This window comes from Marmota monax, unplaced genomic scaffold (genome assembly GCF_021218885.2).
Source record: "Marmota monax isolate L192 unplaced genomic scaffold, Marmota_monax_Labrador192_F-V1.1 WCK01_AAM20220418_F8-fsc00014, whole genome shotgun sequence".
Taxonomy (NCBI): Eukaryota; Metazoa; Chordata; class Mammalia; order Rodentia; family Sciuridae; genus Marmota; species Marmota monax.
This window is the reverse complement of record NW_026695222.1, coordinates 13,028,474-13,041,633: the sequence shown is the minus strand read 5'-3', so window position 1 is coordinate 13,041,633 and position 13,160 is coordinate 13,028,474. Positions and strand designations below refer to the sequence as shown.

Sequence of the window (13,160 nt, the reverse complement as noted above, 5' to 3'; positions counted from 1 at the left end):
CTCAAGGCTTTCCCCCCGGAGAAGATGGACTCGCCTAGAGAGGAGATTTTTACTCCTTCACAGCTGGGGAAACAGGACAGCGTGCGAGGCTCTCAGTCACATTGTGGGAGCCAGCCCTGCACTCTAGGTTGCACCCCATGTCCCCGTCCACCAAACCAAGAAGAGATCCAGGAAATCCAGAATTCGAATTTATGTCAAATGTCACCATGGTCAGCTGTCATGGTCATGGAAACCAGGCACCCTGGGCTCAAATGCTCCCTTGGTACTTAAGGCCTCTTTGCCTCCTTCCCCGCATCTGTAAAAAACAGTAAGGCTAGGCACGGGGGAGGGGGGGGCCGCACCGTGATACCAGTGAGGCTGAGGCAGGAGGATTGCAAGTTCAAAGTCAGCCTCAGCAAGTTAGTGAGACCCTGTCTCTAAATTTAGAAAAAGGTAATCCCCATGACCACAAATGAAAAAATAAGTAAATAAAAAAAGGGCTGGAGGGCTGTGGCCCAGTGGTAGAACGTTTGCCTAGCATGTGTGAGGCCTGGGGTTCAATCCTCAGCACCACATAAAGATAATAAAATAAAATAAAGGTATTATGTCCATCTACAACTAAAAAAAAAAAAAAAGGGCTGTGGTAAAGAATCCCTGGGTTCAATCGCCAGTACCAAGCGGGTGGGCGGCAGGTATCTTAAGAGTTACTACAATGATTAAATATTTTAAGATGCTAGCATAATGCTAGTCCCATGTGAAACTGCTGCATACCAAGCCTGTACTGGGGCTCTCCGTGGGGCTGGAGCCCCCTTGTACTGTGGTCAGGGGAGACTGAGGCAGACCGGGACACAAATCAGGGCAGTAGAGTAGCTTCTCAAGAATCTGCCCCCACCCCAGGGAGAGGCTGGCACCAGACCCACCTTGGCCCTGCCCAGCCACCCACCCTTGCCGCCCAGAGTGCAGACCCAATCCGTGCCCGGCCTGGTGCCATTTTTCCATGGGACTCGGGCGGTGGCGGTTCACATCTGGAGTCTAGACTCGGAGGCTCTGCAGGCTGGGCCTACCGCCCGGGCTGGGCCCTGCTGCCCGCTGTTTGCTCAGCTGAAGCTGGTTAATTGGAACTGGAGTGGCCTCTGCGGTGCCGGCTGGCCGGGCGGCCCTGCCGAGGTCTGTGGAACATCTGGCCAGGCCAGGACGGTCATTAGGTGGCAGGCGCCCGGCGCCACTGCCACCTCAGCCTCCGCCGGGGGCTGGCGGTGACTCAATGAGGCCTTTGTGGGCCTTGGGCCACAGAGCCAACCACGCTGTGTGCCTGGGCTGCCTGCCCCATCTGCCGCCCTCAGAGGGGCTTTGTTCCAGGACCACACGGCCTCCCTCTGGAGGCAGCTGGAATCTGCAGAGATCCAGAAGTCCCTGAAAGGACCCCCTGGCTAGAAGCCTGAGATTTCCTTCCCTTTTCATAGTATCCTGGGCCCAGAGAAGTTGGGTGGCTCGCTCAGAGGGGCCCAGTGTAATAGCTACAGAGACTTGGTCCCAGGGGTCTGGAAAGCAGTGGAACAGTCCTTAGAACTCTCAATTCCCACCTGGATTGCTCGAGGCCAAATCCCTGTCTGTGGACAGGCTTCCTCCATTCCCTCATTTGCATGCTGGGCTGACAACAGCACCTACAGCCTAAGACTGTGACAATGAGATGCCTGGTCATCGGTCTCACTTCTGAGGCGTTAGTCACACTTGTCTTTTGGAAGCCTGTTATTTTTAGCCTGTGAACCTGGAGCTTGGGCCAGGGAGAACAATGGCCACAGCCTTCTGTCTCTGTGGCCCCACCCAGCGACCCCTTCCTAGGCACTTGGATGAAGGCCGTGTCACTTCTTGCCAGGTCCACTGGGGGCTCTCATGCAGGACAGGGGTTAGGGAAACTCTGGTCCTGGTATTTATAGCTCCTGGGCCTAGATGGCCTAGGAGACACTGAGTCCCTCTCCACTCCAGCCTCTCTAAAGGACAGGCCTTTGTGTTGTAACTGGCTGCTTTTTTGGGGAAGAACCCAGAATGGGCAGAATGGGAGAGATGGGGCCTTGAACTCCACGGCAGCCTAGAGTGTGGGTCACCAGCTGAAGTCATATGGACGTTGGGGCCAGGGGAGCTGGCAGGCTGGCTTTATCAGGTTGGCCTCTGGTTCTTTCCCTACCATTCACCAAGGCGAGTGACTGCCCAGCACCCTTACTGCCCCAAGTATCCAGAAGCAGGTGATGAGGAAAACCTGTGGCTCAGGAGGGCTTATGGCCCCCCCTGCTGGCCACAGGGTGTTCTTGGGGTGCTAAACTGACCCAGCACCGGAGCGGGCACTCAGAAGAGCGCTTGCAGAAGTTTCTGGGTGGGCAGATGAGACTTAGTAAACCCAGCACAAGGCACTGGGTGCATGTGCAGAGGACCCTTACAGAAGCACAGCGTCCACCCTGGCCATGGGATGAGTTTTTAATGTAAGGCAAAGTCAGTCCACAATACAAAAATCTAAAAATCACACCCAGTTTTCCCACCTGGTTCCGGGGGAGGGAGGAAGCTGGGGGTTGGTTTCCTTTGCCTGCAGGGGATGAGGAGAGCAGAGGAGGGCCAGAGAAGGGGGGAGAGGGAAACAGAGGCCACAGAGACCTAGCTGGAGGGATCCTGCTGCCCCCGTCCCAGTCCCTGGAGCAGTGTCCTGAACCCTCTCCCATGCACGCCTGTCAGCCCATCTCCCTGGCTGGTCTGGCCCTGACGGGGTCGGGTACCAGTTGCATCATTTCTCCTTCTTCTCTAGTCCCTTCGATGCTGATGCCTCTGTGGCCTCTTTGGATTCTGTCACTGCTGCTGGATCCTTAGGATTTGACTCCTCATAACTGATTAGAAAACAAGACAATAAAAACACATTCAGCGGAGGTGGAGACAGAACTTTGCTGCCCCCCCCACCCTTGCCATCCCAGGAAGCCCCTGGGCACGTAAGGATCATCAGCTCTGTATCACTGCCCAGTATCTGCCAGTACCTGGCCCCAGCCCCAAGGTGCCCTCCCCAGACTCTGCCTTCTCTGTACCCTCGTGGTGCCAAGAGGCAGCAAGAACAGCAGCAAGTAGGAGAGGTTGGGCATGAGCTTAGATGGATCATCTTTAAGCTTCCTGAACCTTCTGCTAAAGAGTGTGTGTGTGGGGAAAGACAGCCAACTTGAGCCGATGGGAGATGGGCTGCCTCTCAGGACGCATGGCAGGAGCCCAACAGCTCAGCCTCAGGGGTGTGAGTGGTGGAGACTGTTCTTGAAGATGGACACCTTGGCTTAACTCTTACTGTGGACTTCACTTATTGAGCAACTGTGTACATGCCAAGGACAATACACATGTTTCCTCACCAGATTAACCTTGTGAGGCAGGAATGTGCCCACTTACAGATGAAGAAAGAAAGGTTCTGAAAGCAGCAGCATTGTGGCTCGGGTTGTGCACACAGTGAGTGGTCACAGCATCCACCACTATCTGACAAGGGCCACTCATGTCCACCCTCTCACATGAGCCCCATAATATTGGTGAATACTCCAAAGTTCTGGGGCTCCCTGCTCCCCAAAGGGCTGGGTGTGCAGAGTGCTGGTGGCCGTGGAGAGCTAGAGTGTGTGCCCTACCTTGGGCTGGGGCAGTGGGGGGAGCGGGCAGGTGGGCACCCGCTGGGCATTACATGGCGCTGGGATTCTGCGGGCGCCGGCGACGAGAGCCAGCTAGCTTCTGCTGCATGGAGTCGGCCAGGCTGGCAGGGGAGCCCGAGACCGTGGGGAAGTGGGTGAGCCTCGGGGTATGAGGCAGGATTTCCGCAGAGGACTCGTAGCTGTGTGAAGAGACAGAGACAGAGAGAGAGAGAGAACAAGAGATGGAGAGGGAAAGCTCAGGGAGACAGACTGCGTTTCCAAGGGGCAAGGAGCACAACCATTTTATTTTTATCTGCTCTGCACTTTCAGACTTTGTGAAAAGAGGCCAGTTTTACTTGGAGAACAAGGACAGGCGTACCTCTACAAGGACAGGTGCTCACGCAGCTGAGCAGAAGAGCAAGAATGCCCTGGTTGTGCCATGTGCTGCTGCCGAGGTCTCTCTCAGACAAAAACCAAGGCTGGCAGTGTCGCTGGGTGTGCTTAGCATGTGTGAGGCTTGACCCCCAGCACCAGGAAACCACAAAAACACACGTGCAAAAAAATCAAGACGCAGAATGCCACCATAATCGAGACATATTTGCATCTCAGATCACAGGTGTTTCTGAATGTACGCGAGAGCTGGCCTCTGGTGGCTGGGGCAGGAGGATGTTCTCCCTCTCATAGCCATGGAATTCTGAACCATGTTTAAACCAAATTTTGAAACAATTTAAAAATAAACGAGCCAGGTGACATGGCCCATGCTATAATCCCAGCTACTTGGGATGCTGGGGAAGGGGGATTGCCAAGTTTGAGGCCAGCCTCAGCTACTTAGCAAGACCCTGTCTCAAAGGACTGGGAATGTAGCTTGGTGGTGAAACAGCCTGAGTGATCCCCAGTATGACCACCGCCACACACACGGGGGGCGGGGGGGGAAGAACAATAATAATAAAAGAAAAAAATAAAGCAAAAAGTGCAAAGTCAGGGGGAGAGTGGAAAGGACATAAAAAGAGAGCAGGGCTGGGGTGTGGCTCAGCGGAAGGTCTAGTAGCGCAGGGCCCTGGGTTCAACCCCCAGCACCACAGAAAAAAGAAAAAGAGGAGAGGAGAGGAGAGGACAGGATGGAGAGAGAGAAAGACCCCCTGTCTTTCACCTTTCCCCAAGGACCTCCTGGGTGAGCGGGGGCAGAGGCGGGGCAGGCTGCCTGGACACCAGAGCACTGAGGAACACAAAGGGAGGTACCTCCTGGCCTGGCTGGGCAGAGTTCTGGCTGCTGAGAGCCTAACAGGACTGAGCTAGGGAGGTGACCCAGGGGGTGGGGTGGTAGGGCCTGAAGCTGGATGAGTGAGGTGCTGAACTCTGGGATCAGGTGCCATGCCTCATCCCAAAGGTTCCCCAAATCTGTCCTCAAGTTCATTTCCCCACCCAACTTGCCTCAGAGATCACAGGGCTTTGCCAGGCCAGGAGGATACGAACGCAGGCTGGGAGCTGGGATTCCAGGCAGGACAGGGAGGGCAGAGGCAGGTACGGGGGAGGGGTGAGTCACAGGCTGCCCTGCGGGCAGCCAGGTGCACAGGAGGCCCTGGCAGGCGCTTGAGGGGCAACTTGGAGACCAGGCAGGTGGAGCTGGGTGGAAGCCCCCGAGTGGGCAGCTTAATCGCAGCTGGCAGCTATTTCTAGGTCCCTGGCAGGTGGGGTCGGTCGTGCTAGGGAGCGGACACCTGCTGGAGTCACGCAGGCCTTGGGGTAGGGGGTGGGGCTGTGCATGAAGTGTGGCAAATGTGGATGTGGCCCTGGGGAAGGGGTATGTGAGTGAGACAGGCTGAGATGGGGAGCGAGCAGTGAGCTGTGCAGTGAAGGCCACGGAGGCGGCTAACAGGGACCAACACGCGACTCTGAACAGAGGGCACTTTCTCCCACACATCCCATCTCACTGCTCACGTGTGAAAACTGATGCTGGGGGAGGAGAAAGACTCGCTTCAAGTCATCTGATGGCAAAGCCAGGCTGAGAACCCGGGACTCTGGGCTGTGGTTGGGGAGAAACCAACACTAGTGTTCCCTTCTTAAGACCAGTTGCCATGAGGCCACGAGGCCTCACCCTCCTAGGCTCCTGGCCCAGGCAAAGGCTTCCACTGGTGTCCATAGCCATAGCTCAGGTGCTGGAAGACAATGAGAGTGGAGCAGGTGGAGAGGGAACAGTGGTCCCTGGAGATGGGTACCGCCACCCCCTTAGCCACCCGAAGGTGCACCTGGGTCCAACTGAATGTCTGCCCCACCCAGCCTTACCTGAACATTTCTGTCACTTCTCCTTTGGCCAGCGCCACCAGGACGGGAAAGCCAATGCAGGCAGGTACCAGGTACAGGAGAGCAGGCTGTGAGAGAGAGGCTGGTCAGGCAGTGCTGGGCAGGGCACCTGCTCAGGGCCATGCCCCGCACCCCAACCCTCTCCTGGGCTTAATTGTGGGACAGTTCTCCCAGGCTTGTAGAGCAAGGCAGTGGTTGGACCTGAACCCAGGGTTCCTAGACTCCTAGACCAGAGCTGATCCTCACTTGGAGGGACTGCAGCAAACACAGACACTCAAGGATGCAGGGCTTCAAGGGGTCTCAGGAGTCTGGCTGGCAGTGTGAACCACTCAAACACCAGATTCCAAACTGCAGCTGCCCGGGCACTCTCATTCTCAGAGGCCTTGCTGCCCAGGCTTAGGGTAGGTGGCTCGAATTGCAGCAAATGCTCTGGGGGATGCTTCTGTAATGGGGACGATGATGACATAGCTGCTATGCTTTCGGAGTTTGCTGCAGCTTGTATGAAGGTGACCCAGCGGTCACTGGCTCCCCAGGATTTACCCCCAGGCAATCTGGCCCCAAAAGTCTGTGCTGAGACTCCTGGTAAAGCTGGGTTAAGAGAAAGGACAAGTATGCTAAGAGCCCCTCAGGGCATCCCCATGCCCAGTGAAGGCCCTCAGCTGACCTCCCTGGCATGTCTCAGCCCATCTCCAGAGCCCAGGCATGCTGGCCTTTCCCCTGCAGCACCTGAAAGGTAGACATGGATCCACAGTTCACCCTTCCCCAGTGCTGGCCAGGTGTGAAGGCCCCAGGAAATGCGGCTCTTGCTTCCTTTTCTACCCTCACTTGACCCTGCCTGCTCTGGCCAGTCCCAGGACCTTTGTGTGTACTGTCTCTGCGGCTTGGAGGTTGTTTCCACCTTTGTCCAGGTTCTTCTTCCTTCAGCCCTCAGCTGATAGTACCTCTCCTCCCCGGGGAGCGTGCACTCACAAGGCAACAGGTCTCCTTAATGCAGGCTCCCAGAGCCCTCTAACTCTCACCCTTAGGGCATTTACTGGTCAATCTATGGTCCTGAGCCCTTGCTGACTGGTGTCTCCCTCCCCTGAGGGACTGTGGCCTGGGTCAGTGCGGGCCCAGCTGTCTTGTTCACTGCTGCGTACCAATCAGCCAATCAGGGCCTGATAAATACTAGTGACCGGCTTCTTCATGGGTGTTCATGAAGTTAGGGTGTCTCGGAGATACCATCCTTGGTGCAGAGCAGCCGGCAGTCAGGGAACACAGGGCTCTCTCTTCCCTTTGCACTCTCCAGTCAGATCTTCAGATCATTTCTTGGCACCTGCCCAGGTGGGCTGTGAACTACATCTTATGGAGATTATCCTTGAATCTATTAACACCCTAAGTCTTAGGATCTGGTTTTTACAGATGATGTTACTGAAGCTCAGGAGGAAATGACCTGCCCAAAGGTCATATAGATGTGTTAGCTTGGATTTGACTCTGGACAGCTGTGCTTCTTCCACTGGCATTAGATCTTTGCTGTGTACTAGATTTCGAGCCAAGGGTAATAAACAAAAACCAAAACAAAACAATAACAAAATGACAAAGGTCCACATTAAAATCTGTAAGAAGAGCTGGGGCTGTAGCTCAGTGGGAGAGCGCTTGCCTCGCATGTGTGAGGCACTGGGTTCCATCCTGAGCACTACATAAAAACAGAATAAAGGTATTGTGTCCATCTACAACTTAAACAAACAAACAAACAAACAAATCACACGACTGTAAGAAGCAGCCAAGTGGTACACAGAGAAAGATTTATGCTGGCTCAGCAGCACACACCTGTAAATCCCAGTAGCTCAGGAGGCTGAGGCAGGAGGATTTTGAGTTCAAAGCCAGCCTCAGCAATTAGCAAGACTAATTGAAGGACCCATTCAAAATCACAGTTGGGGGCTGGGGTTGTGGCTCAGTGGTAAAGCACTTGCCTGGCATGTGTGAGGCCCTGGGTTCAATCCTCAGCACTGCATATAAATAAATAAATAAATAAATAAATAAACAATCCATTTACAACTAAAAAACGTTAAAAAAAAAAAAAAATCACAGTTGGCCAGGATTTGGACCTAGGTTCCTCTGCCTCTAAGACCAGTGCGTTCTATTTACCAAAGCCAGACTGGGCAGAGAGGGTTTCTAGGGCAAGGAGGTAGAAAGTTGGCTCTTCCCTTGCAGGCAGCTTCACCTGGGAACTGGCAGTCACTGAGAGGTTTCAGGGGCCAATGGGAAGGGCTCCTTTGGGAAGCAGTAGGTTCACTATTATCAGAGGGATACAGTCTGTACTATTTATTTTCCTCTCAAGGACTCAGGGAACTTCACCAGTCAGTGCCAAGGAGAAGATGGGCTGTAAAGCTCAGGGCAATGAGCTAGGGCAGGCTCCTGGCTTTCCACTGGCTTTGCTATGTCACCATGGCTAAACTGCTTCCTTTTCCGGGCTTGTCTCTCCCTCTGCGCAATGACATTAGACTCAAACATATCCACAGGCCTTCCTGAGGAGGCTGCTGGCTTTCTGGCTTGAAGCAAGATTCTGAAAGAGGATAAGCTGAACTTCTCACAGAGGACACCAATTGCTTGCTAGAGCAATGCTGGCACCAGGACTACCTGTGTCTTAGAGAGGGAAGACTTCATGGAACAGGCTTTCCTGGTGTCCTTGATGCCCTTCCCAAGAAGCATTTTAAGGGTGATGCCTACTTGGATGATTGGGCAGAAGGGCTGAGCAGCAGCTGGAGTATAGCACAGGTCTGGGGCCAGGGACCAGAGTCTAGGGCTTTGTAGGGGCCCAGCTCAACTTGCTGTGTGACTTGGGGAAGTCTCCCTTCCTCCTAGGGTTGCAATTTCCCCACAAAGGAGAGAACCATCTCTTACTCCTGCTCCCTACATGTGTGAGAGCTTGGAATGGATCCTTCTTTCAGTTAAGACAGCCAGAAGGCAAGCCTGCCACCTGGTGGCTGCCAAGGGAATAGTTCTGAGGCTAGGAACTAGAGCAGAGACCTCCAAAAGGCCTTTGAACTAGTCACCCAACCCAGATCTACTCACTCTGTGATCCCCTTGCCAAGTGCATGTCATTCTAAATTGGCCCCTGAGGCCATCTGGAGCAGAACTGAGTGCAAGGTGGTTCTGCAAGGGTTCTTGGTATCTCCACCTATGGGCTAAGGGACTTCTTTAAGGGTTTAGCAGAGTGCCTGACAGTGATCAATAAAAAGCTTCTGTAGTAATTCAAAGGCAGTTTTTCTGTGTCTGAGTCATGGGGAGGGGGAAAAGGAAAGGCAACACTAGTACAATAGTACCCACCCCCATGCCCCATTGTGAATGCCTGAAAGCATGGTAACACTGAACCCTGTCTGTAACCCCCGATGGCTAGTGACTAATGGGTGGGTGGTGCATACAGTGTGCATACATCCCTTGAAAAAGGGATGGTTCTTATGGGATGGTGAGAGATTTCATTATGATACTCAGAACTGCATGCAATTTAAAACTTATTATTATAAGTTATTTTTATAATTTTTCATTTAATGTTTTTGAGCTCCGGGTAAGTGAAACCACAGCAAAAGTCTGTAGGAGGGTGAGGGGAGACTACTGTGATGTGTCTCTAGGGAGTTCAATTATATTAACTCATCCTCAAACCACCCCAAGGTGGCTATTTTTCTATCTTTTCTGGTTTTATGAATGAATGAGGAAAACCAAGCATAACAGCCAACCTGCCCACAGTCTCAGAGTCGACTGTCTGGATTCCCAGCAGAGCTCCCTTAGCCTGTTGTGCACAGCCTTTCCTAGTGCCAGGGCAGAGCCTGGGCATGCAAGTTGATCCAGGCTTGAATCCTGGCTCCACTACACACATACTCAGTGCGGTACCTGAGCTCTAGTTTCTCATCTGTTCTTAGGGGACCCTCATGAGCTCAGAGCCTGCACGTGGGATGCCAAACAAATACGAGCTCCTCCTGTTGCCAACAGAGAGGAGGCAATCACATATTCTGTTTCCTTCCCAGTCCTCATGCTATGCTGCTTCACTCTGGTAGAAGGAGGACGAAGAGCCTTGGCTAACTCGGGGAGGAGATGGAGGGGAAGCCTCAGCACCTTACATCTCATCTGTGTGGACACCAGAATGGACACCCAACACCCACCCAATCCTGTCCTTCTCCGCCTGCCTCCACTACAGAGCTTCAGAAGCACAGTCTTCTTCCCACATGCTCCTGCTCCCAGGGTGGCCATGTGATACTGATCTAAAGGCCTCTGAGAAGTGAGCAGAAAGTTGTGGGCTGTGGGAAAGTTCCTGCGCTCCTGACAATGTGGGCAGTATGACTGCTAGGCCTTCTCTTCTTCCTTGCCCCTGGAGCGCGAGTGTTGCCTGGAGCATGGCAGCTACCTTGCAACCACCAGTGAAAGGTCAAGAGAATCACAAACGGGATTGCTGATACCACTGGCAGTACCTGCCTCTGGACCGCTTGTACCTGTGACAGATAAGCCCTCTGTAAGTCTTGCTCACCTGGGCGTGCTTGAAGATGTGCATGATGAAGATGGTGAGGCCCAGGCCGAAGATGTAGGCTGCGAAGCTGGTGTAGAAGTAGGTATGGGTGTTCTTCTTCAAGCTTCCAGGAAGGCATGGGAAGAAAGAGGGAGTTAGTGCAGGAACTGGAGTGGCAGTATCCCTTCCAAGGAGGGAGCTGGGGGAGACCCTGTAAGTTGTGGGGCTGGCAAAGCTCCGCGCTGCACTCACTACTGCCCCCAGCTTCATATCTCTGAACAAGTCACTTTCTTTCTTTCAATCTCAGTTTACTTATCTGCAAAATAGGAAAACCAAGAGCCTGTCTCCTTGGTGTTGTAAATATCAAATACAAGAACTCTGAACAGTGGCTGTAAGTTTAGTCAGCATAAAAAATCATCTAGAAAGCTGGGAAGGAAGAAAGGGGAAAAAAAAGTAGGGCTCTAGATCCAGTCCCCAGGGAGGGTGACCTTTTTTTGGGTACTAGGATTTAACCCGGGGTGCCTTATCACTGAGCTACATCCCTAGTCCTTTTTTTTTTTTGGTTGTTGTTGACAGATCTTTATTTTTTATTTATTTATATGTGTGCTGAGAATCGAACCCAGCACCTCACTCATGCCAGGCAAGTGCGCTACCACTGAGCCACAACCCCAGCTGCATCCCTAGTCCTTTTAAAATTTTGAGACAGGGTCTGGCTAAATTGTGGAGGCTGGTCTTGAATTTACAGTCCTCGTGCCCATAGCCCCCTCAGCTGCTGGTATTACAGGGGTCTGCTGCCACACCCAGCAGGGAGGGTGATCTGATGAGCTTAGGGCGAGGCCATGGGATCTACATTTTGAAAACAACCCAGGCGAATCTGATACAAGTGGATCCTTTTAATTTTGGGGGGTAGGTAGTGCTGGGGATTAAGCCAAGGGTCACACTCATGCTAGGCAGCCACTCTCCCACCAAACTACATCCCCATCCCGAGTTCAAGCTTTGAGAAATAATAAGACAAACTTCACAGGCAAGTTATTGCTTTTCAGTGCAGTGGATGCTACGGTTCAGCAACCTTTTTGTGGGTGCTAAACAGATGCTGGCTGCACGCCAGTGGCTTCCTGGAGGTGATTCATCCAAGGTTCCCTTCAGAACACACCAGTCATATTCAACCTGGCATTGCCATTACCTGACTTCCCTTTACAATGCCAGCTACATAACCTCTGTGTGTCCTCAGCTCCTGGAACAGTGCCCACCAAGTACTAGAGGCTCAGGTTAACATCTGTGGAACGAATGGATACTTCTGACTCCCCTTTCCTTGCCCTGGTTGCTTCTAAAGTCTTGAGCTACAAGTACACTGACACGATCCTGTTATGAGCGATGGGGTACAAGTGACTCCCTTTGGGAACACCGCACTGATTCTGGAACCACTCTGAGGGGCTTGCTTACCCTGAGGGCTCATGGTGGGAAGGAATTCTGCCTTTGAGGGTGTTGGCAGCTGAATGTGTCTGCAGCAAATGAGCCAAGGGACTTCTGTGGGTTTCTCTTTGTCTTAACTCAGAACAGCCAGGAATAGAACTGGCTGGTCCAGATGCACTTCTACTTACCACCTGGCCAGAGCCCTTCAAAGGTAGGCTGTCAGCCTGTGTGTTTCAGAGGCCCACTCAAACTAAATTTTCTTTCTTTTAGTATCAAGGATTGAACCCAGGGCACTCAACCACTGAGCCACATCCCCAGCCCATTTTTATATTTTAATTAAAGACAGGGTCTCACCGCGTTGCTTAGGGCATCACTAAGTTGCTGAGGCTGGCTTTGAACTCACAATTCTCCTGCCTCAGCCTCCCGAGCTTTAGGATTATAGGCGTGTCCCATTGCACCTGGCCTCTGAATAGAATTTCAATGATGCTGGCATTGAAATTGCCATTACTACTGTCAACACTAGTACTGTTTTTGCAGTTACTAGGTGTGAGGAGATGAAAAATTCACAAGCTACCTCAAAATTGAGTGCATACACATAGGCCCTAGCTGGGAGGATTGAGCATAAAATGACGGCACAGTCACATGCACCTACTGCTGGCAGGAGGCCCAGCTACCCAGGTGATTTTGCTCCAACGTGACCTTTTGTTTTAGGTGGTGACCCAGGTTGCCCCTTTTCTCTTGTGTTTTATTTTTCTTTTTCCCCTTGATACTAGGAATGGAACCCAAGGGCGCTCTACCACTGAGCTACATCCCCAGCCATTTTTATGTTGAGGAAGGGTCTAAGTTGATGAGGTGGGCCCTGAACTTGCAATCCTCTTGCCTTGGCTTCCTGAGTTGCTGGAATTACAGGCGGCATCACTGAGCCTAGCCCATGTGTTCACTTTCTACCTTACACAGAAAAGAATCTCAGTAAGCAGAGGGCAGGGAACACCTTCAGCAGCTGGGACATGATGACCTGACCCCAGGCTGATAAATGAAGCTGAGGACAATGATGATGACCATAGCTGACCTCCCCCAGAGCCACCGAGGTCATCCTGTGCCTAGCACTCCCCTCTCCATTATCAGGGTAATTTTAAGGTAGATACTCTTGTTTTTCACTCACTTAAGGATAAGAAACCTGAGGCTCATAAAAGTCAGGCCACTTGCCAAGGGCACACGGTAAGAAAGCACTACAAGTACCACCAGGACTTTTTTAGGTCTCGTGGCTTATGATTCTCAACTTAAAACCAAAGCAAACCGAACAAAAAACTTTTGGCCGTGGGCTCTTGGCATGCTTACAACTTCGGAAT

General features: G+C 52.5%; 1 protein-coding gene across 3 annotated transcripts in view; it reads right to left on the bottom strand.

Annotated features, from left to right (window-relative positions):
* Nucleotides 1–2,435: 2,435 nt before the first annotated feature.
* Nucleotides 2,436–13,160, bottom strand: part of Hm13 (histocompatibility minor 13) — a 44,271-nt gene continuing 33,546 nt past the window's right edge. The window contains exons 10-13 of one of the 3 annotated variants that reach the window (XM_046433995.2): nt 10,420–10,522; nt 5,901–5,986; nt 3,618–3,817; nt 2,436–2,852 (exon numbers count right to left, since the gene is read on the bottom strand). In XM_046433995.2, coding sequence (XP_046289951.1) covers nt 3,667–3,817; nt 5,901–5,986; nt 10,420–10,522 — 340 coding nt within the window. In that variant the 3' untranslated portion in view covers nt 2,436–2,852; nt 3,618–3,666. The remainder of the gene's footprint in view (nt 2,853–3,617; nt 3,818–5,900; nt 5,987–10,419; nt 10,523–13,160) is intronic. The other 2 variants (XM_046433997.2, XM_046433996.2) reach the window with 2 other exon arrangements.